The sequence below is a fragment of the Phyllostomus discolor genome, chromosome 8 (genome assembly GCF_004126475.2).
Source record: "Phyllostomus discolor isolate MPI-MPIP mPhyDis1 chromosome 8, mPhyDis1.pri.v3, whole genome shotgun sequence".
NCBI lineage: Eukaryota > Metazoa > Chordata > Mammalia > Chiroptera > Phyllostomidae > Phyllostomus > Phyllostomus discolor.
The window spans coordinates 107,434,468-107,459,468 of record NC_040910.2 but is presented as its reverse complement, the minus strand read 5'-3'; the positions used below and the strand labels follow the sequence as shown (position 1 = coordinate 107,459,468).

At 58.0% G+C, this 25,001-nt stretch overlaps 1 protein-coding gene across 4 annotated transcripts; it reads left to right on the top strand.

Moving 5' to 3' along the window:
* Positions 1 to 315: 315 nt before the first annotated feature.
* Positions 316 to 23,666, top strand: MPP2 (membrane palmitoylated protein 2). Of its 4 annotated transcripts, XM_028521845.2 has the most exons (13): positions 316 to 367; positions 1,392 to 1,455; positions 6,181 to 6,299; positions 15,916 to 16,068; positions 16,202 to 16,351; positions 16,736 to 16,963; positions 17,775 to 17,906; positions 18,000 to 18,105; positions 18,187 to 18,255; positions 18,473 to 18,634; positions 19,269 to 19,471; positions 19,815 to 19,943; positions 21,199 to 21,430. In XM_028521845.2, the coding sequence occupies exons 2-13, from the start codon at positions 1,425 to 1,427 to the stop codon at positions 21,373 to 21,375; spliced, it is 1,659 nt and encodes a 552-aa protein (XP_028377646.1). In that variant the 5' UTR covers positions 316 to 367; positions 1,392 to 1,424; the 3' UTR covers positions 21,376 to 21,430. The 4 variants fall into 4 exon arrangements, with proteins under 4 accessions (XP_028377646.1, XP_035889878.1, XP_028377645.1 ...); XM_036033985.1 differs by lacking the exon at positions 6,181 to 6,299 and having other exon boundaries at positions 319 to 367; positions 21,199 to 21,375; XM_028521844.2 differs by lacking the exons at positions 316 to 367; positions 1,392 to 1,455 and adding an exon at positions 4,508 to 4,668 and having other exon boundaries at positions 21,199 to 23,666.
* Positions 23,667 to 25,001: the final 1,335 nt, after the last annotated feature.

Genomic DNA, 25,001 nt, shown 5'->3' with positions numbered 1-25,001 from the left:
GGGGAGCAAAGACTTCTGGGGACAGGGTTCCCCTGCCTCTCCCCACCCTCCACCCTCTAGGGCAGGTGGACATCTGGAGTCCTCTCGGTCAGTACCTCCATCAGGGAGAACGTTGCCAGAGAGAGGCCTCCAGGTTGCAAGCTGTTCGGATCTGGGATGGGGAAGGCAGGGATCCCTCCTCACTGCTCTCTAGAAACAGGGACAGCAGGGGTTGGCACCGGGGCCGCTGGCTGGCCTGTCTCCCAGCCTGGGTGCCAGCCTCACCCGAGGCGTTCCGTTCCTCTTTCTGAGAACTGCTTTCCTTCACACCTTCAGGGGCAAGGGGAGTCATCCTGCCATCTTTGTCATTTCTGTCATCTGAGCTCAGGTGAGCGGCTCAGGCCCGGGAGGGGCAGGGGGAATGGGAGTGGAGAGGATTTCGTTAAAATCAGGTAGCAGCCCCTCTGGGCAGAATCCCTTTTGGGGGAGGGAGGTGAAGTGGCGGCTTCCCTACGCCCGGGGGGCGGGGGTGCAGCACGCATTCAGTCCCAAAGTGGACACTGGCGGCTGTGGCCCTCCACTCCCCCACCCCTGCTGCGAGCCACTGCCTCCTGTTGTCATGGCAACTGGGAATTAGGGTTTTCTTCTGCAGCATTTGCCCAGGAAGGCAAAGGGAGGATGTGTGGGGGGGTGGCCCCCACCCCTCCCACCCCCTTTCCCCATGAGTGGGAGAGCCAGCACTGGCTTGGGGGGTCCTGGGGTGGGAACTGGGGCTATAACCTTCGTACCTGGTTCTGCCCAGACCCCCTGCTCTCCTCATCCCAGCTCTGGGTTAAGAAGGGAAAAGGGGGGAAGAGAGCCCAGAGGAGCCTTGGGGAGTTATGACATCACTTCTGTCAGGCAGACGGACAAACACCTGTGGGGCGTCTGCCTGCGTGTGCTGGGCCTTGGGCCCACCGGCCAGTGGAGCAGAGGTGGTCCTTGACTTCACGGGGCTTACAGTCTGGGGACACCAGTCTTTCTTGCTTTTGACTCAAATCCTGTATTCTTATCCTGCCCCTCTAAAAAAGAAAAAAAAAAGGACAGGTGGCAGGCAGAAGCACTTAATTTTTTGTTAAGAGTCATAAAACTGAATTTTCGTAGCAGCTCTGTTTATTAGCTTTGTGACCTTGGGCAAATCAGTGACTCTCTCGGACCCTCTGTCTCCTCCTCCTTGAAGAAACGGGCATGAAATATCTGCTGCTCCTGCCCCCCCCCCCCCCCCCCCCCCCCCCCGCACTGTGGGATCACTGGTTTCCGGGCGATGTCTTCTTTCCTGCCTTGCAGGCTGGTCCCAAGGGAGGGGCCTTTCCTTGTTCCTTTCCCATTGCTTTGCCCTTTCACCTTCTCATCCTCCTTTTCCCCTCCTCCAGGAGAGACATTTCAGAGTCCTTGCCAGCCTCACCATGCCGGTTGCTGCCACCAACTCCGAGACTGGTAAGAAGGGGGAGAGGCTGTCCGTTGGTGTCAGTGGTTCAGAGGGCAACAGGCAGGAAGGGGAGCAGCAGTCCGGCACTCCCGCCCAGCTAAACACACAGCTACTGCCCCCAGCCACTCAGCTATTCGTTCAGGAAGCCTCTATGGCCCTGCTGCACCTGCTGTAGGGTGGGGCTGGAGACACAGCACAGCTCACCTCCGTGCAAGGCAGGGGTACGCCTGCTCCAGAGACGATGCACACTCATTATTGCTGGAGGACTGTGGCAGGGGGCCTGGCTGGGCTGGTGAGAGAGTGGCCCCTACGAGCTGGGCTTCAGAGGGTGGCTAGAGTGCAGGAGCAACAGCAGCCCACCCCGGGGATGAAAAATCCATGATGCGGTGCCCACCAGACGGGTGGAGTAGACCAGCACATGCTGGAGATGGGGGTGTGCGCTGGGGCACAGGAAGCTGTGCGTGGAGAATGCCAGACCAGCCAGGAAGCCTCAACTTGGTTGCGTAGGAGAGGGTATGGCAGGGGAGTGGCCACCCAGAGGCAACTAGGAAGCCTCAGGAGCAAGCTGCTTGACCTCCCAGAGCCTTCTCTCCGCTTCTGCAAAGAGGCTGATGGGAGACCAGTGAGTGTTACCAGTAGGGACCATCACAACTGTTACACTGTGGTCTGAGTTATTACCTCCTTAACCTGTGACCTTGGGCCGATCGCTTCCCTTTTGGGGCCTAGGTGTCCCCATCTGTAAGACGAGGTGAGGGGACAAGATAGGTGTCCTGACCGTTGTTGGGCCTGGGGTGCTCCTCATAGACCAACACTTCTCTGCACAAAGCCTGTATTCTACTCTGGGGTTCCTGGACCCTTGAAGTGCATTTAGGGATCCGGCAGGCGAAGTTCCCTGTGCTAGAGACTAGAGGCCCTACCAACTGGAAACCTCCCAGATTTTGCTGTGATTTGCCCGCCTTTCCCACGGCCTAGCTCCCTCCATCCCGTGCAGCCCCTTGCCCCAGGCCCTGCTGCTGCTTCCGCAAGACGTCCCGGGGCCTCCACATTTGGTTCAACTCACTGTTCCTCCTCTCTGGGGAGCTAAACCAGAAGAGCAAAGGCTGCTGGGAGTGGGCCAGTGCTTAGACGGTGACACCACCGTCCCCCAGGAAATGCCTCTTCTTTCTGCAGTGGGGGGACTGTGCTGATGTCCCCTAGCTTCTGCAGCCTTGGAGGGCTCAGCCCTGTCCAGCCTGCTGGGTCCCCGGGGCCCCCCTGCTGCTGCCTGCCTGAGCCCCACTGTAAGCTGCTTAGGGGTTAATTAAGCCCAACCCTGAGCCTGTGATTAAAGGCCTCTCAATCTGGGACTGCCCAGTAAACCCATTAATAGTGCCTGGCAGGGGTGTAGAGAGAGAAAAAGGCCCAGCAATTTGGCTTCCTCGCTGCAGGCCACTGAATGGGGGCCTAGGTGGGGCTGAGGTGGGGGACAGGGCAGGGAGTAGAGCCCAGGGGTGTGGCTCTGGGACCTAATGCCTCTGAGGACTCTCGGGGCTCCTGCTTCCCTGGGCTGCTTCTGCCTCCTCAAAAGTAAAGGAAGAACAGGAGCAAGTGTTTTAACCTCTTGGAGCTTGCGTCTCCTCTTCTGTGCAAAGGCGATGTGAGATATGGAAAGGCTGTGAGTCTCAGCCCTTCCTCCAGGCAGCCCTCTGGGTTCGCCCGGGGCTGGGTTGGCTCCCGGCTTCAAAGATCTCAGGGTGGTTCTGTCCCTTCTCATTTGGGGGCCATTACACTTCCTACAGGCCTGGGACCTCTTCACCCCTGCCTCTGAGGCCGGATTCACCCTCTCTCTTGCCTCTTCCTTCCGGGGGGATCCCAACCTTGGGCTCTACATGGTCCTTCCCCCAGCCTTGCCCATGAGTCAACAGGATCCTTGTCATTGGGGGTGGGCTGGGGGGTGGTATGGGTGTATTCTTCTTGCAGAGGCACCCCAACTGTACTTCTAGTAAGGTGCAGGGGCCCTTTCCCTGAGGGCTGGGGTTGGGCTGGGAGACATGTGGGTGATGGCACGGGCTGAGAGCTGAGAGAACTTGCCCCCGGCGTCTCCAGGTGTGCAGCCTTGCCCTCTCTTGCAGGTACCTGACTCGCTCCTTTCTTTGAATCCAGGGGGATGTAGGTTGCTTTCAGGTGGAGCTGTCCCTTTAAATCTCTCCTGCATCCCAGGGTTAATGTCCTGGTGTGTAATCCCTCCTGTTGCCATGGCAACCTGGTGCCACTCCTCAGGGAATTGCTGTTTGGTGGCAGGAGCGGTGCCTGGTGTGGTCTCAAGGGTACAAGGTTTGAGAGTAATGGAGGCACTGGGCTGGCGTAACTGCGCCGCCTCTCCCTCCCGCCTCCCCTTGTTTGCCCCGGCTGCTAGAACGCTCCCTTACCTGTTCCCTTCCCTGATTCTGAGATGCCTGACTTGCCTACCCCGCGGTCACCTCTCACCCAAAGGGAGGAGCCAAAATGGGAGATGGGGGAGGGGGAGAAGCTGCAGCTGAGATGCGGGGTCCCGAGGGCTTGAGGTACCCTTTCCGGCCACTGTTCCAGGTGAAGGACTGAGAGTCGTTCTCGGGGGCTCCCTTCTATCCTGAAGGGGTCATTGCAAATGACACTGGGACTGGAGATGGGACGTAGACTAAAGGTCGGAGGGCTCGGGGTGGGGGGGTGGCGTGGGCGTGTATTAGAGGACTGACTTTCAGAATAGAGGGCGGGGACAAGGTGGGGCCAAGTCCCCACCCCCTTGGGTTTCCTGCTGCTGGACTGCGAGGGGATGGTCTCTGAGCATCGCCCCAGATCTGAAGGGGCTGCACGCGTAACCACCCCCGCGTCTCTCTCGGCCTCCCCTTCCCCACTCCCACTGGCTGGTACTAAACTCAGAGGGGTGGAGAGTGGATCCGGCCAGCGGTAGGACTCGGACTCTCCCTTTCCCACCGCCCCCGCCTTTGGCCAATCAGGATGGCGGCCAGGGCGGCTGAGCCTTGCTATTGGCTAATCCTGCAGAGGGCGCTGCCCGAGTCCCGCCTCCTCCAGCGCCGCCAGGGCTGGGAAGGCGGTGCAAAGCCGGATTGAAGGTTGCTTTCTTACTCCTCGAGCCGCCGGCCGGGGATGAGGGGCAGCCATGGCGTGCAGCCCAGGTAGCGGGGCTTCCTTGGAGGGTGTATCCCTGGTCTCCTCTGAGGAAGCGGACCTCCGGAGGAAAGGTAGGGAAAGGCGGGGCTGGGGGCTGAGGGGAAAGCCGGCCCTGCAGGGTTCGGGGGCATCTGGAGAGTGTGCCCTAGGCACGGGCTTCGGGTAGCCTATGGGCCTGGCAGCATGGCCCGTCCGGGGAGCTGTCCCAGGCAGAGGGCTCCAACTCCCCTGGCTCCGTCCTTCCTCCCGGCTGGCAGGCTGGGGAGTCAGTGTGTGAGGGTAGCTGGGGAAGCTGGACCCCGGATGCCCTGCAGAGTGGGAAGGGTTCATGCTCTGGCCTCTTTCTGAGCCCTCTAAGGGCCTCGCAGGTCTCTGGCCAATGCCAAGCCCAGGCCTGGGCAGGAAGGGTCTGGGGGACAGGCTAGGGTGTTGTTTCTGGAAAAGAAGTGGGTGAAGGAGTGGGGGAGAGGGGGAGGGGGGGTCCAGAGCCCTTGAACCGCGTCTGCCAGCTCTAGTTTCAGCGCCCCCTCCTCCCCGTCCCCATTCCTCCCTGGAGGGGGGCGCTGACAAGAGCCCTAAGAGGTGCCAGCGACTGTACCCACCCCTCCTCCTCCACGGCTTGGGAGCTGTTAAGCAGATGTTGGAGTAGGTGGCAGTGTGGCAGATTAATGATACCCCCTGCCCATCTCTGCCCCCAGCCGGGCACACTCTGCTTCTCCTTTCCTCCCCCAGAACCTGCCGCCGCTGGAGCTCACCGCTCTGCTGGGGGGTGATTACAACACCCGCCTGGGGTCTCGGTCTCTCTCGGCAGCCACTTCCCCGGGCCCAAGCATCAGGTGTTCTCATGTCCTTGCTTATGTCCTGTCCCAGGCTGACTCGGTCTGACTTCTGCCGCCGGGCGCCCACAGCCATCCCAGGCTCCAGGCTGGTCCCTGGGATCAGCTTTGGTTTCCTATGATCCGTATTAGTTTCCTGATGATTAGAGATCATTGTCAAAACTGAAGGGCCTGTAGATGCCATCTGATCCAACCCACCCATTGTACAGGACGGAAAGGGTAAGGCCAGTTAGGGACAGTGACTTGAGTTAGTGGCACAGCTTGTACTGGAGGCTGTACGAGCTCTGGCTTCCTACCTGGCTGTCTGCCTGCCTCTAGGCCTGCTCTCAGGGGCTCGCTCCAGCACTGTCTCTCTCCTTCCTGAGCACGGCAGGTGCAGGTGGCTGAGTCCCGGGACTTCAGCCCCATCCAGAGGTTGCGTGAGGAGCCTGTGGTTCTCGGGTTCAGGGAGGAACCTGGAACCTGATGCCTGCCTCCCTTGCTCATCAGAGTCTGCCTCCTGCTGCCTGGAGCCTGCCCCCTGCCCAGGCTGGCATTACCTAGGGCCTATGGACAGGCCAAGGGAGTCCCCTGCTAAGGCCTCTGCCCCAGGCATTCCCATGCCTGGCAGTGGGGGGAAGCGCTGCTGGGCACGGGCTGTCTTCTGTGGGATTTGGGGTGGGAGGGGGGGAGCTCTTGTGGTATGTGTGGGTCTCTTGTGCCCAGCTGGCACCTGTGTGTGTCTCACTGCCTGTCCCTTCCCCCCAGCCATGCAGCAAGTCTTGGACAACTTGGGATCCCTCCCCAACGCCACAGGGGCCGCAGAACTGGACCTGATCTTCCTTCGGGGCATTATGGAAAGTCCCATAGTAAGATCCCTGGCCAAGGTATGGTGCTCTCGGGAGGCGGGTACAAGGGTGTCTGGGGAGGCTCACTGGGGGATGGGGTGCTAGCCACACAGGGCCCTGGGAATGGGGCAGGTGGCACAGGAGACCCCTGGAGGGGGGTATGCATGCACATCCATGACCACATGGTGAATCTGAGTGACGCTAGGCGAGGGGACGGTCCCAAGCATGGCTGGTGGCCGTGGGGACATGCCTCTGTGGATGCCTTTTGGTGACTGTCAGGGCAGTGAGCATGCCTGTGTGTTGAATCTCCGGAGTTCATCCTGCCTATCATTCTGTCGTTGGGCATTTTGTGCAGATGTATCTACAAGTTCAGGGGCCAGGCATCAGGTGGGTAAAAGACTCATTAAAAGAGAACAGCCCTGGCTGGTGTGGCTCAGTGGATTGAGCACCAGCCTGTGGACCAAAGGGTCGCTGGTTTGATTCCCAGTCCGGGCCACATGCCTGGGTTGTGGGCCAGGTCCCCAGTAGGGGGTACATGAGAGGCAACCACACACTGATGTGTCTCTCCCTTTCTCCTTCCCTTCCCCTCTCTAAAAATAAATAAAATCTTTTAAAAAGAGAGAGAGAAAGTTACAGAACAATTGGGTAGGGGCAGAGGCAGTAGGTCCTTGGGAGAGAAGAAGGCCAGGGCAGAGAGAGGGAGGGGCAGGTGAGAAATTTCCAACGAGGCCAGTTCTGGGGGACACCCTGGAAGTCTGGGTGTGGGTGCTGCGGACAGTGGGTGGTCTGCACAGGCATTGGAATCTAGGGTTCCGGCAGGCACAGTGGAGAGAGAGGAGATGACGGAGTGGTCCCAGGGTCTTCAGTGAATGGTGGTCAGGGTGACCAGGAAGTCGGCAATGGCGGGGACAGAGACGGTGACATGACGGGGGTGGGGTGGGGTGGGGTGGGGTGGGAGGGTGGCAGACCTGGGCATGGGGTGTGGAAGGGGACCGGGCCCCGCTCGAGGGGAGAACTTCTCCATGGGAGGCTGGGTCCCTGGGTCATAGCCTGGTGACACGTTAGGATCTGTGGAACGGCGAAGACTCGGGGAGGTTGTTCACGGGGAACGTGAAAGGCGCGAGAGACAGGGTTGGCAGTGGGAGGGCCCAGGAAGGGCACACGGAGCAGGTTGGATGGGGCTGAAGAAAGGCAGGTTGCTTTTTACTTAGTCGTCAGGGGCTGTATTCATGCATTCGAAGTGAAAACATGGAATTATGCGTGTTTCCAACGAGAATGTGAGCTCCACCAGGACAGGGATGTCTCTTTGGGTCTCTACTATGCCCCGAGAGCCGGGAACAGTGCCTGGCATGTAGTAGGTGCTCACTGAACCTTTGTCAAGGGACTGGATACAGAAAAGTGTGGGAAATAAGGTAGCAGATCCCTGAGTGCCCATCTGCCACATTTGCTTTAGCTACTGCTCTTTCTAAGAAATAAAAAGTAGCCCTGGCTGGCGTAGCTCAGTGGATTGAGCACGGGCTGTGAACCAAAGCATCGCAGGTTCGATTCCCAGTCAGGGCACATGCCTGGGTTGCAGGCCACGGCCCCCAGCAACCACACACTGATGTTTCTCTCTCTCTCTTTCTCCCTCCCTTCCCTCTCTAAAAATAAATAAACAAAATCTTAAAAAGCGTATTAAAAAAAGAAATAAAAAGTATAACACAGGTAACACCTCTCCCCTCTTCCTTCTTCCCTCTGCTTTCCCTCCCCACAGGTAACCCCCACTGACTAGAAGTTGATGATGTTAGTGGATGATATATCCCTGAATTGCACATCTTGCCTATATATGTGTTTAGATGTAAATGGTATGCCCCTGCTATATGTTTTTAAACTTTACATAATAGATTGAGAGTGTCAGCTGCTTGGGTTTTTGAGATTTCTAGTTCACGAGAGTAGCGTCGTTGTTGGCATAGGTCCAGGTCCAGAGCGGTTCATTTCCATCACCGCGTGGCGCTCCACTCTGAGGATGGGGCCCGGCGTGTTTATCTATCGGCTCCCACACTCAAGGGCAGGTACGTTGTTGCTGGTTTGCCTCTATTAGGGACAGTGCCGCGTGAGGGTGTGAACGTCCTCACGTCTACCTGCTTCTGCACGCGCGAGAGTTTCTCCAGGGCGGACCCTCGGCAATGGAATTGAATATGTGTATTTTGAACCTCAACATCCGTAACCCTCCAGAGCTGATTTCAGAGTTGGATTTATCCGACCACATCATCTCTGGGTCACTTTAGCTTTTGCTTCGACAGTGAGAGAGCTAATGAAATAAGGCGAGTCACTCAGATGACGGGATCTCAGGGTTCAAAGGTCCCGTAGCCAGCCCTCTCCAAAGCATGGTCCCCTCCGTAGCCTCCGTCTCCCGTGGCTTTGTGGGATCTAGGTGACAGCTGCCCAGGCGTGGGGTCACTTCGTGGATTGCCCTGCATCCACTCCGGCGTTCAGTCGCTCTGTCATCCGTCTTCTGGTCAATAAATGTCCACTGTGCGCTCGCCGAGCACCAGGCACAGAGCTAGGGCTGCCGCGCTGGACCGCGGGACAGTTCATTCTCCTCCTGACGACGCCCAAGCCTGTCCTCCCCTCCCTGAGCCCCGCAGTGTCCTGGCCCCGGCCCCTCGCAGCACACCCAATGGAGAGGCCGCCACGGCGCCGTGTCAGACTGTGAGTAAACGCCCTCCTCCTGCCTGAGCTCAGTCAGGTCCCCGTCCCCGCAGGCGCGACCCTTGCAACGTAACTTCGCCACTTCTTGCACCACAAGGCAATCTCCACTCTTCAGTCTGGGCTTGGCCACGCGGCTTGCTTTGGATGGTGGGACCTACTTCTTACTCCTCGTCACCAGTGTTAATGGTTATGTCTACAGCCGTGTATGTCTAAGCCAAGAGACAAAGCACTGTAGTCCATGATTCAGCTGCGAGAACGTGGTTCTCCTGGGCCAGAAACCTGCAGGGGCAGAGCCGAGGCAGAACCGCGTGTGGCAGCCATTAACCTTCTCCCCTGACCCTTCGGGAGGTGGGCTTGCCTGTCCTCTCCTCTCCGGGGATGCAGCGCAGTGTGGGAGGGCCCAGGCTGGTTAGCCCTGGGGCCAGGGAGGGGCGGGGCCAGAGGGACAGACCCAGAGAACCGAGAAGGCTCGGGAGGGAAGACAGGTCTGCCAGAGAGATGGTAAACCCAGGGGTTTGGCTGTTGACGGCAGGTGGCTGGCAGGTGACTGGCCTTGGGGATTGCTGCCACAGGTCCAGCAGCAGGTGTTCCAGCAACAGGCAAGGCCAAGGTGAGGAATCCAAGGCAGGTGGCCTTGAGGAAATCAGGCGAACTGTTCCCAGCAGGGACAGCTGCCAGCTGGGAGGCCTATGAACTCATCCACGTGAAGCGATTAGGAAGCAAGAACTCGGGGCTGAGAGTCGGAGGTTCGCTGGCTGGCTGGCTGCGAGACTGCGGTGTGCCTGACAGCTCCGGGCTGCGGCTGTTTCTGAGAGGCGGGGGGAATGATGCCAGGTGCTCGGAGTCAGGTGGGGAGCGGTGGGGAGCTCACGGGTGTGGGGGTGCTTTTGAAACCACAAAGAGCCGTCACCACGTGGTCTCAGCCATTGGACTGCAGCTCGCAGGGAGGACGCCGCCCCTGTGGGGAGGCCAGGGTGCGAGAGGTGGCGAAGTGTGCCAGGGCCTTAGGAGAAGGAGAACCCGGGGTGGGTCACAGTGAGGCTCCGACAGTGGACTGACAAGCAGAGGCCGCGGTGGTGGGGACCCCCCGGGGTATCACTCAGCCTTTGCTGTGTGACAAACCACCCCAATGCACCATCATGATTTATTTCTCACGATTCTGTGGGTTGGTTGGGGGGCGGTTTCGGGTTTGGGCTTGCTGAGTCGGGGCTGGGAGCTCCAGCACGGCCTCACTCGCAGGTCTGCGGTCTCAGCTGGGAGGCTGCAGTGTCCCGGATGGGGAGGCCTCTCACCCTTTAGGAGGGGGGTGGCCCTGGTTTCTTCTCGTGGCAGGGTCAGCAGCAAAGGAGCACACGCTCAAGTCCCAAGCACTCTCCGAGCCTCCGCTGGCGTCACGTGGGGCGATGTCCCGCTGGCCAGCGCAAGTCATAAGGCCAGATACAGATCGAAGGGTGAGTGGCGTTACCTCCTGGCACACTGGTCTCGGGCACTTCCTTGTCTTCGAACGATTTAATTACGAGCCTGGGCTTCAGTGAGAACTCCCCATCTTCTGCCAAGATCGGAGAGGTCGAAGCGGGAGGGCAGAGGGGAAAGCCTTCAAAGAACTGGCAGTGTGGCGTTTCTGTGTTTGCAGTTGGCTTACGTACGGTGCTAGGTCACTGGCTGGCAGATCGGAGTTCAAGTACAGGCTCTGCCATTAACTAGCTGTGAACCTGGCTGCGCTTCTGGTCTGGAGGGAGCTTGAGCCCCTGTTGTGCTGAAGATGATTTTCAGAGCAGAATTCAACAAATGGTTACCATGGAAATTCAAAGCTACGTGGCTGGTTGTGGAGCCTGGTGCCTCTAACACCTCAGGATGTGCTGTACCACGAACATGCCATCTAAAAATAGGTGCCCAGGAGCGACACCACGGCTGGGGGGCAGCTCAGAGAGTCAGGGGACTTTGGGGTCCCTGGTGCCCATGCCGAGTTGTATGCAGTTAAGGAATGTATTGTACCCAGCCAAGGTCCAGATACTTCATTGGGAAAATGACCTTAAGTGTTACTAATCTCATAAGGTTGCTGTGACTTTTAAACGGGATCATATTTCGCAAATGCAATGCTTCATCATCAGACTTGTGTACACCCCATGACCCAGCGGTTCTGTTCCTGGAAGACACTCTCACGTGCGCACCAGGAGACACAGGCGAGAATGTTTGTAGCAGCACCGTGCACAGGGCAAGACCTGAGACGACCCAGAGGCCTCCCCCAGAGTGAGGAGCTGCGTGGGATGTGGTGTAGCCACACAGCGGAGCGTGACACGCCAGTGACGATGAATGGACTAATGTGACGTGGGAGAAAGGAAGGAATCACAGCACACGGATGTCACGTGAAAATACTACTGAGTGAAGTGCACGGGTGGGCACAGGCAGGTGTGCCGAGGTTTGTGTGGAGAGAGACGTGCAGGTCACGATGGTGACGGTAGCTTCATTAACTCAGAGGAGTGTCACAATGACACACTGCCCTTAGGTACAATCCTGTAAGTGCTCAAATTGCTGGTCTTCATTCTTAGTTTTTGAGATATTATTTATTTTCAGAGAGAGGGGAAGGGAGGGAGAAAGAGAGGGAGGGGAACATTGATGTGGGGTGGGGGTGGGGCAGAGAATATCAATCTGTTGCCTTTCCCCAGCCCCCAACAGCAGCAGTCGGGGAGCCCGACTACTGCCTGAAACCGGACCTGTGCCCTGACAAGGAATCAAACTGGCGACCTTTCGGTTTGCAGGCTGGTGTTCAATCCATTGAGCCACACCAGCCAGGGCCCAGCCTCCCTTATGCACACCTTCTTGTAGTCTACTTGCTGACACTCAGGCACACTCTCGTGGATTCCTGCCAGCCTCCTTTTGCCAACCCTGTGTGTTGTCTCTTTATATGAAAAAGAGTACATTTTAGCAAAGTAATAGGGGGCGAAAAATAGTAAGTGAAATATTTTAATATTAACCGAAAAAATATATGAAGTGAAAAAAATTAATCTTAAGTGAAATTTTATTAAATAATGTTGGGTGAAGAAAATCTGACCCCCAGAGATGATCTATAGCATAATCCCCCCTTTTTAAGGGTAAAAATAGCCACAAGCAGTAGTCTCTTTAGGAATATGTAGGAAACACGTAGGTGCACTAAGACCAGGGAAGATGGGAAGCCGGAGCACGGGGAACACCGGGACCCAAAGCGGTGGTTTCCCTGGGGGGTTGGGGGGGAAGGGCACGTGGTTAGGTGTAGGATAGTGTCAAGATCCTCATTCATGGCTTGAGTGGCGGGTTCTTAGGTCCTTGTTACAGTGTTACAAAAATATCTAATTTAATACCAACTAACTAAAAGGAAGTCATGTGCGAACCAATGATGAGAACATATCTTGAACCAAGGATATGATGAATCCAACTCTGAGTTTCCAAAGTCCCAGAAAAGTATGTTGCGAATTGTGATACGGATTGGGTGTTCTCAGCACTGGTCAATCAGCTGTTTCCATCAACCTGCTATAGCGTTTCTTTTGTATTCGGGTGATTAAATGTTTAAAGTTTCCTCTGGGCCAGGAAGGTTGAGCTCGGAGAGCTAAGGGTTTGTATCTGTGTGTAAGATGCCCATGGGCAGCCTCCGGAGGAGGAATGGATCGGCCTGGGGGAGGGGTCCTTAAATCAAAGATGGGAGGTAAGTGGCTTGGGAGATGCCTGGGCTTCCTGTGTGGCCAGGTGAGGGCTCCTGGGGAAACGTGTCCTCCCGACCAATGGAGCAGAAGATGCCGAAGCTAAAACCGGTGACCTGTGTGCTCACATCCCATCACCTGGGCCAGTGTCAGCTCCTTTATCCTGCAAGAGCCCAGCCCAGGCCACTGTGGCGACAGGGTTGCATGCCTGTGTGCCTGTACTTGCTCTGGAAGCACAGTTTCCGGGGCTCTGGACCCCAGCGTGGACCTGGAAGCTCTGTGGGCTGGGCTGAGCTAGATGACTGAGGATCCCATCGGGTCTGGAGGAAGCTTCCTGGGCACGTCCCCGCCCTCTGCCTTCTGAGGAGCACCAAGGCACAGCGGCCTTGGAGGGCTGCTTCTTCCCCCTTCGGCTGTCTGTTTTCCTGCAGGAGCGCTCTGCACAGCCAGGCCGTGGGGGTCAGTCCAGAGTGCTGCCTGCCTGGGAGGAGCTGGTGCGGGTGCCCGTGGGGCCGATGGGCCTCCCCATGTGGGATGCTGGCGCCCTGGCCTGTTTGGGGAAGAGAAGACAGAGAGGAGCTAGCCTTTACTGAGCACCTGCTGTGTGCAGGGCGCTGTGTCCCTCTCTCCAAATCCCGAGTATCCTCACGAGGTGTCATTAAAATCTCCCCATCTCTTGGGCTTGAAAAGTAGGGACATTTATTTATTTTAATTTTTTAAAAAGATTTTATTTATTTATTTTTAGAGAGAGGGGAAAGGAAGGAGAAAGAGAGGAAGAGAAACATCGATGTGTGGTTGCCTCTTGTGCGCCCCCTACTGGGGACCTGGCCCGCAACCTAGGCGTGTGTCCTGACTGGGAATTGAACTGGTGACCCTTTGGTTCACAGACCGATGCTCAATGTACTGAGCCACACCAGCCAGGGCCCGTTATGGAAATTTAAAAAAATGTTTCCTGAACCTCCATCATCCATTGTCCCCCTTCGACATTTAACAACTTGTTTTCTCTGAATCTCCTCTGACTTCCCTCTCTCCTGAATTGTTCTGAGGCAAATTTCAGATATAATTCTATTTGTATGTCAGTGTGTATAGCTAAAACATAAAGATTCCTTACAAAGTAATCACACTACCATGAGTACACATAGAAAATCAAATAATAATTTTCTTATGGATTTTTTTGTTCATAAGCATTTTTTAAATCTTCACCTGAGGACATGCTTATTGATTTCAGAGTGAGGGGAAGAGAGGGAGAGAGAGAGGGAGAGAAATATCAATGTGAGAGAGAAACACCAGTTGGCTGCCTCTTGTCCACACCCCAACCTGGGACTGAACCCACCACCCAGGCACGTGTCCTGACTGGGAATCGAACTCGTGACCCTTCGGTCTATGGGATGACGCTCCAACCAACTGAGCTGCACTGGCCAGGGCTTCATAAGCTTTTAAAAAAATTTTATTTGCAATTGCAGTTTGCATTCAATATTATTTTGTATTAGTGTCAGGTGTACAGCATAGTGGTTAGACCATCATGTACTTTACAGCGTGATCCCCCCGATATTTCAAGTACCCCCCTGGCATCATACAGTTGTACCTCTAGTATTGTCTTCCCTATGCTGTACCTCACATCCCCATGACGATTTTGTAAAGGCCAATTCGTACTTTTTAATCCCTTTACCTTTGTCACCCAGCCCTGCAACCCACCTTAGGGATTTTTTTAAATGATTTTATTTATTTATTTTTAGAGAGGGAAGGGAGGGAGAAAGAGAGAGAGAAACATCAATGTGTGGTTGCTGGGGGTCATGGCCTGCAACCCAGGCATGTGCCCTTACTGGGAATCGAACCTGCGACACTTTGGTTTGCAGCCCGCTGTGCTCAATCCACTGAGCTATGCCAGCCAGGGCCCCCTTAGGGATTTTTGACAAATGGTGTGGGACACCTGGAGAGTCGTCCAGAAAGACATGGGAGTGGATGCATAGCTCCCACCGTGTACCAGAATGAACTCCAAGCAGATCAGAGATCTGAACGTGAAACAATAAACCCTAATGTCCTAGAAGAAAACATGGATCTGTGGTGGTGGGGGAAAGCCTTTTTCAAAAACTATGCCTCAAAATTCAGATGCATAAAATATTAATAAACGGCCCTGGCTGGTGCAGCTCAGTGAATTGAGAGTGGATTGCGAACCAAAGGGTCACCAGTTTGATTCCCAGTCAGGGCACAGGCCTGGGTTGTGGGCCAGATCCCTGGTGGGGGACACGTGAGAGGCAACCACACATCGATGTTTCTCTCTCTCTTTCTCCCTCCCTTCTCCTCTCTCTAAGAATAAATATATAAAATCTTTAAAACTATATTAATAAATTTAACTGTATTAAAATATATATATTTTTTGCATTGACAAAAAACCATAAGCAGAGTCAACCGACAAATGACCACTAGGGGCGGTATCTGCAAGCGATATCGCAGAGAAAGGGCACGTCTTCTTTGCACAGAGCGCGTTTGAAAAATGGGAAAGGAGAGCTTACCAAGACCCGATAGAAACACTGGCAGAAGACACGAACAGACAGTTCACAGGAGACCACACACACGTGGCCCTTACACATATGAAGTGATGCTCCGCTCCTCTCAGTCAGCAAAACGCAGAGTGAGCCCCGCGGAGAGATCACTGCTCGCCCATGGGATCCGCAGACGTTTCGGGGTCTGGTCGCACCTCGGGTGGCAAGGCTTCCGGAAAGTCTCTCTCGCCCCCAGTGCTCGTGGGAGGGCAAAGCAGCCCCAGCTCCGCGGAGGGGCGTTTGCCAAAACCGCGGACGTATTTACTGCTCGACCCAGCAAGGATTCTGGGTGTTTACCTGAGAAGCCTCCCTTCTCCGCAGGCTCGGGACAGCTGTGCCCGTGGCCTTCACGGCAGCTTTGCTCACAACCGTGAGACGCTGTTAGGACGTTAGGACAACCTGTCCGCCTGGCGGGACTGACTGAGTCAAGGACGGCACTCCGGACGTACAATGAGTCAAATGCAGTCGTTAGAATAAAAAATAACAGGAATAACAGAGGAGCATCTCCACGCGGTAGCGTAGAGTGATTTCCAGGGTATGAGTTAAAAACCCAGTCATACATTAAACCAATTAAACACACACAGTCCCCAAGGTATGGAAGAGTGCATATAGTATTCCACCTTTTATGTAAGGGTCTCACATTAGGATTTGGGGGTGCTGGGATGCCTGGGGGATGGCCGGGCAGGGGGGCCCTGTTTGGCACCCCGGCCCTGTGGAAGCATCTGGTCGTTCCCGTCCCCGCCCCAGGCCCATGAGCGGCTGGAGGAGACGAAGCTGGAGGCCGTGCGGGACAACAACCTGGAGCTGGTGCAGGAGATCCTGCGGGACCTGGCGCAGCTGGCGGAGCAGAGCAGCACGGCGGCCGAGCTGGCCCGCATCCTCCAGGAGCCCCACTTTCAGGTCTCCTCCCGGCTGGGGTGGCACCCGGGGCAGGACCCTGGGCGAGGGGCCGGCAGGAAGTTGGAGGTGGGATGGGAAGGCCCCGCCGCAGGGCACTCCTCCACGGTCCCTCCTCTTCCCTCCACCTCCCTAGTCTCTCCTGGAGACGCACGACTCCGTGGCCTCAAAGACCTATGAGACACCACCCCCCAGCCCTGGCTTGGACCCCACGTTCAGCAACCAGCCGGTGCCTCCGGACGCCGTGCGCATGGTGGGCATCCGCAAGACCGCTGGAGAACACCTGGTGAGGGCGCCGGGCAGAGCCAGAGGTAGGGTATGGGGTGGGGGGAGGGAGGGAGAGTACCCAGCAGGGGTCAAACCCGGTCTGGAGAGGGCTGAAGACGAAGGTGGGTTCAGCTTTGCTCAGGGATCAGCCCGTGCAGACCCTGGAGTCTGCAGGCGCCATGCAAATGAGCTGCGTACGCGCATGTACCAGAACCCTCTTCATTCCGCCCGCTTTACCTCCTTTAGCGCTCCTGTAAGTGAATAATAGGGCAGAGATGGAAGAGGAGGAGTCTGTGAGGGCGGGCTGGGAGCGTAGTGTGGAAAGGAGGGTGCTGGAGATCCCATTCAAAGATTCTGACGTAGAGCGTTTGGGGCCTCCTCTTCCGCCCCCTCCGCCCCCCAGGGAGTGACCTTCCGCGTGGAGGGTGGCGAACTGGTGATCGCGCGCATTCTGCACGGGGGCATGGTGGCTCAGCAAGGCCTGTTGCATGTGGGTGACATCATCAAAGAGGTGAATGGGCAGCCCGTGGGCAGCGACCCCCGCGCGCTGCAGGAGCTGCTGCGCAGTGCCAGCGGCAGCGTCATCCTCAAGATCCTGCCCAGCTACCAGGAGCCCCATCTGCCCCGCCAGGTGAGTCCCCCCTCCAAGGTCCCCATCCAGCACAAGGCCCAAGGGGTAGCTGAGCCTCGCGGCTGTCAGGGTCACAGGTCTCGGGCTGGGAGCTATTTCTTCTACCAGCACTGAAAAGCAAGATGGGGGCGGGGCCTGCAGCTGGGGGTGGGGTGGCAGGTGACCCAGCCCACCCACGGCTTCAGCTGTTGTGCACGTGCGCATTTGCCCTGGGCTTGGGCGCTCCTGCGCATGTGCAAGGGATGTGTGTGCATTCAAGGCCTGTGGCACCTGGGTACATTATGTGTAGCTGTCTGCGTGCCTGCGTGTCTGCGGGTGCACAGGGTCAGATTGTCGGGTGTCCTGTGCAGCTGCCTCCTGGTTGTCAGATTTTGGAGGTCTGGCTGCTTTGCCCACTTCTCCTATTGGCTCTCCAGGGCCCCTTCCTCCAAGGGATGAGGGTGGGTGGATGGAGGGATTCCACATCAGCTGTCAGGGTTTCCTACTTTACCCAGTGATCCCGCCTCCTCGGTGGGTGGGGCCAGGGCCCCAGGCCTGAGCAGATTCCCGTTCCTCTGATTGAGTCCTTCCGTTCTAGATGCAAAGAGAGGCTGGTATGGGGAGGCAGGGCAGGCAGGCCCGTGGGCATCACGCCTTTAAAGGGACAGTGCCTGGGCCTCTCTCACCTTTGTGAGGGAAGGGACAGAGGGTGGACTGTAGGATACTGCCCCCCACGGTGGCTGGGGGCTGTGGGGTGGGGGATGGGAGAGGGTACACCCACTCTAGCCTTGCCCTGCTCCTTCCCTTGACCCTTCCCTGATGTCCGGGCCAGGTATTTGTGAAATGCCACTTTGACTATGACCCGGTCCGCGACAGCCTCATCCCCTGCAAGGAGGCGGGCCTGCGCTTCAACGCCGGGGACTTGCTCCAGATTGTAAACCAGGATGATGCCAACTGGTGGCAGGTGAGCCCTGGGTGCCCACGCAGTCTCTCCGGGAGTGGTGGGAGGGGGAGAGGTCCTCTCGCTGAGACAGAGCTCTGCCCGTGTCCATTCGAGGCGTGCCACGTGGGAGGAGGCAGTGCCGGGCTCATCCCCAGCCAGCTTCTGGAGGAGAAGCGGAAAGCCTTTGTCAAGCGGGACCTGGAGCTGACACCCACCTCAGGTATAAGCTGCCCCACCCCCGCCAATCTGGAATCTGACTGCGTCCCAGCCTGGCCTTACTCACCCATCTCTCTATGGCCAGGGACCCTGTGTGGCAGCCTTTCAGGAAAGAAAAAGAAGCGGATGATGTATTTGACCACCAAGAATGCAGGTGGGCGTTGGAGGCCCCCTGCCCCTCCCCCCTAACATGACACATCCCCTCTCTGCCCTCACCTGGGCGTAAGTAAGCTCTCCTTGTTCTGGTGCTGCCGGTCTTGTCCCTAGGCCCCGCCCAGTTCCTTCCTGCTGCCCCTGGCCCGTGAGAACCCCACCCCACCCCTTTCACCTGATGAGCGGCCCGATGATCAGTGCCATCTCCCTGTGTCCAGAGTTTGACCGCCACGAGCTGCTCATCTATGAGGAGGTGGCACGCATGCCCCCATTCCGCCGGAAAACCTTGGTGCTGATCGGCGCTCAGGGTGTGGGTCGGCGCAGCCTGAAGAACAAGCTCATCATGTGGGATCCAGACCGCTATGGCACCACGGTGCCCTGTGAGTGGGCGCTGGGCCCTGCTGGGGGGGGGGGGGCAGGAATCTGGGATGCCCTGGGGCCAGCTCTGGTCCACTGAACGGGCGTAGGCAGGGGCACCACCTCGAGTGGCGCTTTTGGGTGTGAGGTGTGGGACAGGCGCCCTCTGAAGGTTGGTGGGGGAATTGCAGGCTGGGGGAGCTGTCCCTTCAGCCTGTGGCCCAGCAGGCTAAGCTGGCCCTGCCTTTCCTTCTCTCGTGTTTTACTTACTACACGCCCAGCTGGGCATCCGTGTGAAACAGGTCAATGAGCTGTGTGTGGCCTGGGAAAGACAGGGCTTCTTGGGACAGCACCCGTTGGGGTGGTGGAAGCTCCTGCTTCCTGGAGTCAGGAGGCTGAATGCTGACCCCAGGTCAGCTGGGCCTTGCTGCGTGGCCACCCCATCTGTGAGCCCTGGGTTGGAGCAGTGGCCTCTGCAGTGTCTTCTGATATTGATGTCTAAAGTCTCGTGTGTGCGCCAGCGGTGAGGGCGAGGGCACGGTATGTGGGGGGTGAGGGCGAGGGCAGGCTGCACCCCCAGGCCTGTGTGACATGTAGACAGGTGTGTCTGAGGCACAGTGGCCTGCCTGTGCTCACTCGGCCCCTCCCTCCCCACAGACACATCCCGGCGGCCCAAGGATTCGGAGCGGGAAGGCCAGGGTTACAGCTTTGTGTCCCGAGCGGAGATGGAGGCCGACATCCGAGCGGGGCGCTACCTGGAACATGGTGAATACGAGGGCAACCTCTATGGCACACGTATCGATTCCATCCGGGGTGTGGTGGCTGCCGGCAAGGTGTGCGTGCTGGATGTCAACCCCCAGGTACCGCCCGGCCCGCTCTTCCCCAGCCTGCCCGGTGTCCCCTCGGGGTGCTCCGACCCCCTCAGTGCTCCTCCCTGTGTTTCCAGGCACGTGGCTCCCAAGCACCCCCATGTAGCCCCTCAGCTACTGCTAGGGACCAAGCCCCTCCGGACCCTCTTTTTCAGCCTCCCAGACCCCCTCCGCCTCTAGTCTCCCCCAGTCACCCCATCCCCACACACTTGCCAGCTGCTCCTCTAATATTTGTCTCCAGGACTGAAGTCCCAGAACCCCGGGTACCTGTCCCCATCCCATCACCCCAGATGTAAGTGGGGATATACTCCTTGACCCTTCCCTCCGTCTGCAGGCGGTGAAGGTGCTGAGGACAGCCGAGTTTGTCCCTTACGTGGTGTTCATTGAAGCCCCCGACTTCGAGACCCTCCGGGCCATGAACCGGGCTGCACTGGAGAGTGGGGTGTCCACCAAGCAGCTCACGGTGAGGGGCTCCGAGGTGCCCCACCAACGGGTGTGGTGGGAGGGGTCTGGGGGCTACCTGGGGTGGGAGGGGCCAGGCCAGAGCTGATGAAGAGGATGTCGGGGAAGGGGAGAGGCACCCACCCTAGGTATCAGTGTATTGAGGTTTTCACCGTATGGCTATTGAAATGGCAGTCTGAGCAAGGAAGCAAAGGGCTCAGATTCTCACAGAGTCAGGGACGCAACAGGCCAGAGGTACAGGAGCTTCTGTCAGGCCCACTGCCCTGTCCACTCTGCTGGGACAGAGCGCTGACCGAAGGAAGCCCAAAGGGCCAGTGGGAGACCCGGGGGCAGAGGCAGGCTAGGTGCGGTCAGGGCTGTTTACAGCTGGGGGAAAGGCTGAAGGGAGAGAGGAAGACAGAGGCTGGCGGGCTGCTAGAGGGATGAGTTAGCTTTAGGGAGGTGGCATCGCTGGGAGGAGAGGCTTCGAGTCAGGCGTTGCAAGACTTCAGGGAACCCCCCTGCCCCTCCTCCTAGGAACCCCTTGGAGCAGCCTTCCCCAAGCGGTTTAAGGTTTGCAGAGCTCTGAGTTCAGGTGTCCCTCTGCTGGTCATACCTGGTACTGCAGCTCTCAGGGCCCAGATGGCAGCATTGCTCAGGCCTTGCAGAGGCTGTTTGCACTGGGCTCCCCTCTGCTGCATGTCCCCTCCACCTGGTGCTGCTGTGACACAGCTTGGCCAGCCCGAGCTCCTGCCTGGGCTTATTTAAGTCAGTGTTCAAGTCCCCTTCCCACCCCTGCCTGACCAGCTTGGGCTGGGTCTGGGGCGGGGGTTGCCTCGGGCACTTGTGGGTTGCCCTGGTGTGACACATGCCTCTCAGGCTGCTTGGGTACGGGTGCCTCGTCAGACTGGAGGGAGCACTGGCTTTGGAGTCAGGCAGACTCTGTGTAGACTCTGGCCAGCTGTGTAGACCCGTTGTGCCTCAGTTAAATGGGGATAGTTAGTCCTGCCTTGCAGAGCTTCATGGAGCCTACCTGGGTTGTCAGGAGGTTAGTGCCCTGTTTGGCACTTACTGCAGGCTATTCCCTTCCTTCCTTTCACCTGCCTGCCTGTCCATGGGTGCCGGAGAGCCACCTTGGGCCATGTGGCCAGGGAGCCTGCACCCACCATGGCTGGGCTTTGGGGAGGAGGCGAGGTGGGGCCGGCTGCAGACCCCCCCCCCGAAGATGGGGGGCAGCGGGGGACACTGACCGGCGGGAGGTCCCCTTGTGTCGGCAGGAGGCGGACCTGAGGCGGACGGTGGAGGAGAGCAGCCGCATCCAGAGAGGCTATGGGCACTACTTCGACCTCAGCCTGGTCAACAGCAACCTGGAGAGGACCTTCCGTGAGCTCCAGTCTGCCATGGAGAAGCTGCGGACGGAGCCCCAGTGGGTGCCCGTCAGCTGGGTGTACTGAGCCCGCCCGACCGGACCTTGTGCCCTCCGGGCTGTGACCCAGGAAACTGAATCCACCCCTTCCCCAACCATGACCCTCAGCCGTGATCCTTAGCTCCAGCTCCTGGCACTCTGGCGCCCTGGGTAGCAGCCCCCAGCCGGCCCCACGTCTGGCTTCGGCACAGAGGCGAGCACTGCCAGGGAGGTGGGTGTTCATGGGGTACCTCTGTGCCCAGGTGCTGCCCCCTCCTGATGCCCACTGGCCACCAGATACTCCTCTCTGAGGGCCAAGCTGTGCCCACGAGTGTGTCAGAGTCACCTCCAAAAGGCTCAGCCCAGAGAAGAGCTGCTTTGGGATGATGTGATCAGTAGTTACACTGCCCCTGCCACCTCTCCCCAGTCACCTCTTCTCCTCTGGCCACACCCACCCCATTCCTGACCCCTCCCCCCTCTCACCTCTGTGTTCTGGGAGCAGGACTTGGGCTTTTCCTATGTGGCCAGGGGAGCACAAGGCCTGGGCAGTGGGGCCAGCCTGGTGCCATCCCGAAGGCTGCGGGAGCCAGAGCACGAGCTAGTCATCCCCGCCTGGGAAGAGCATGGCTCTCTGCCCCCCGTGGAATGAGGTGGGGTCCCACGCGTGGACGCTGCCCTGTGTGTCCCTCATCCACAGCTTTTCACTGCCGAAGACTTCTCCGACACGCCCCTGACAGGGCAGCTCTGCTCTCTGCAGGGCGAGGCCGGCGGGGTGAGTGGGCCAGCCCGGTCAGGGTGTGTGGTGGCTGAGCCCCGCAAGCAGGGGCCTGCTGCTACTGACCGAAGAGCCCCAGACTCTCCATGGCCCAGGGCAAGGACACGTCTGGGCTCCCTGTCCATGACCATTGTCCGTTTCGGTCTTTGTGCTGGCTGGGTCTGTGTGGTTCACTAGCATCAGGGCTGGCGGGGGGGGGCTGAGGAAGGGTGAGGAGGGGAGCTTGTGAGCACGGGGTGTGGGGTGTGGTGCTCTGGCAGGCCCCTCGTTGCCCGATTCCTGGGGGTGCCATCTGTACCGTTTCCGTGCAGTTTATGGCCCACACTGGACACGCCTTGCCTGGGATTGGGCCACGGGTGCGTGTGTGTGCAGCCTTGGCTTTCGGAGAGAAGCTTTGGGGCCCCCTTTTCAGGGTTCCCCATCTGTCCCCATGTCTTATGAGACCCTCTTTGCAGATTCTAGAGCCCTGGCCCTCCCACATGTCTTCTTCCAGCTGTTGTATTGTCCCCTGACCCTAAGGGGCACTCTCTTTAGGGGAATCCCTTTTAAGAAAGGAATGCTGTCCTCAGCTTCCCCGGGCATCGCATCTCTCGTCCTTGTGGTCCTTCCTGGGGTGAGCCCTTCCTTGCAGGGGGCCGCCCCCCACCCCCCGTGCATCCCCGTCCTGCCGAATGTCTTCAGTGTCCGCTGCAGAGTCAGCCCACGCTGGCCCCCGAACCACTGTGTGCCCACTTCCTAGGGAAAGGGAGGGAGAAGAGACAGAATATTTATTACAAAGTTAGAAATATATTTATTATATTAGGGATCTCCTTGCGTTTGCATGGGATATGCAAATGAGACGTCAAAGTCGAGACTGCTCCGGTCTCATTTGCATAGCTCTGCCTCCACTAGGCAGCCATCTTCATGTCCGTCTTTTCCCTTTAGTCCGCCTTCTTTTCACCTTTGGTTCAGCTCTTACCTCACCCTCACCCTCACCTGAGGGCTCTGGGAGCCGGAGGAAAATGGGGCGTTCCTCGGGCCTGCGGTCAGGATGCCTTTGCCAGATCCCACCTCATTTGGGGGACTTTGGAGGGGAGGTAGCAAAGGGGATGGTATTGCAGCCTCCTGCCCCCCACCTTGGTTAACCTCTAAAGCCCTCTGACCAACAGACGGGGGTCAGGGGACCTGGGTACCTTGCAGGGGAGTTGGCATGTGGCCCTTTAGGGTAAATCTCCACTGTCCATGCTGTTGTCACGGTCACCTCTAGTGATGCCCGAGGGCAGGCCTGGGCCCCTCTCCTGTGTCCACCCCTCTCTGAGCAGCGGGCTACCCCCCCTGCATGAACCCCACTCCGGGAACAGACACGTGTGCCCACCAGGTGAGCTCTGACCCTGTCCTTCCTCCTCCCACTGTGGACGCTTCTATTTGAGGGGCCTCAGGACAATGAGGCCCTGCCCCGCACTGTCCACACGCAGTCTGAGCCCCGTGGCCCTTCCCTTCCCCACTCCCTCAGCCATCCGGTTCCTGAACTTTCTCTCTGACTGGTTTTCTTCCTTTTCCTTTGATTAAATGTGAAAGCAAAGGCTCCTGGGCTGTCTGTCTTCGGCTGGGGTGGAGTGGGTGACGCTGCAGAGGGTGCGAGCAGGGGGCACAGCGTGGCTGGTCCCGGAACAGGCTCTGAGTGACGCGTCTTGTGTTCTGTGGGGTCTTCTGAAATGTCCACCCCCAGAGGGTGCTTTTCCTCAGTGATTGTATCCAGTAGTAGTCTGGGAGCATTCGTGGGGATGGGAGACTCGGGGACTCCATGGCTGACCCACTCAGCTTCACCTGGAACTTGCTGTGTGGTCTTCAGCAGGTGCCTCTGCTTCTCTGGGCCTTGGGGAGCTTTTTTTTTTTTTTTGGTATAAATCGGAAAACCCATGTGGTCCCGTGAAGATGTGCAGACCTGCTGCTTCTGCACAGACTCCGGCCGCGCTCTCAGAGCTCGGTGGCACTGCTCCTGGCTGCCAGTGGGGGGCGCCTGCCGGATTCTCCAAGTGCTGCGGGTGAAGAGCCCTTCCCTTATACTTGGGAGGTGCCCCAAAGCACGCCCCGTCCCCTCGAACTCTTAGGGGCTTTCCACTTTCTCTGCTTCTGTCTTCTCCTCCCCTCTGAGCCAGAGCCCCCCCCCCCCCCCCGAGGACCCCAGGAAACCTCTCCTCAGTGCCCCTCAGAGGGTCAGGGGCATCAAATCCAATGGGCGGTGCATAGGGTAGGGAAGGGAGAGCTTAGGTCATTCCTTTTTTCTCTTTTGGTATTAAAATCCTTTGTTTTAAGAAACAGATGATTATTTTGTTAAAGTCCCAATTTTGCAAAACTAACCATTAGCAGCTCTTTGATGTTTCCCTCACGTTTTTCTGATGTTTTTTACCTCTCTGCGAGTCCCCAGGCCGGAAACCCTGGCTCTCGGGACGCGTGAGCAGGGACTTTGCCCAAGGGGAGCGAACGGGCTTACATGTCTACAAGGATTGCGGAGCTGAGCATCCCGGTGCACAGAGTAAAACCGAGGTGTGGGAACATGGGGGGTTGCAGAGGAGCAACCGGTAGGGGCGTGGTCTTGCTTCCCTGCCGGGAGGGCGGGGCTAGGGAGCTGCGTGGCGGTGCTGGGAGCTCGGGGCGTGTGTTGGCGCGTAGGAAACTTGAGTGGTAAATCCACAGAGACTTGGAATCCCGTGGTTTCCTTGGAGAGAGCTCAGCCACAGCAGACAATCTGTTCAGTGGGCACATGGTCTCAGAGTGGGCAAGGGGTGGGGATGGGATGACCTGGCTGCCCTAGGTGACAGGGGAGGAGGAGAGGAGAGGAGGGCTCTGTCCCTTCTGGCCGACCCCAGTTTTCATTGGCCTCCTGCTTGGGGATTTCTCAAGAGGGAAGTCTGCTCTGG

Bases quoted from the DNA above. Each gene is read 5' to 3' on its own strand.
- MPP2 (XM_028521844.2), top strand. From the start codon at position 4,587: ATGGCGTGCAGCCCAGGTAGCGGGGCTTCCTTGGAGGGTGTATCCCTG. The intron at 18,635-19,268 runs GTGAGTGGGCGC...CCCTCCCCACAG, and splicing joins CTATGGCACCACGGTGCCCT to ACACATCCCGGCGGCCCAAG. The intron at 19,944-21,198 runs GTGAGGGGCTCC...TTGTGTCGGCAG, and splicing joins TGTCCACCAAGCAGCTCACG to GAGGCGGACCTGAGGCGGAC.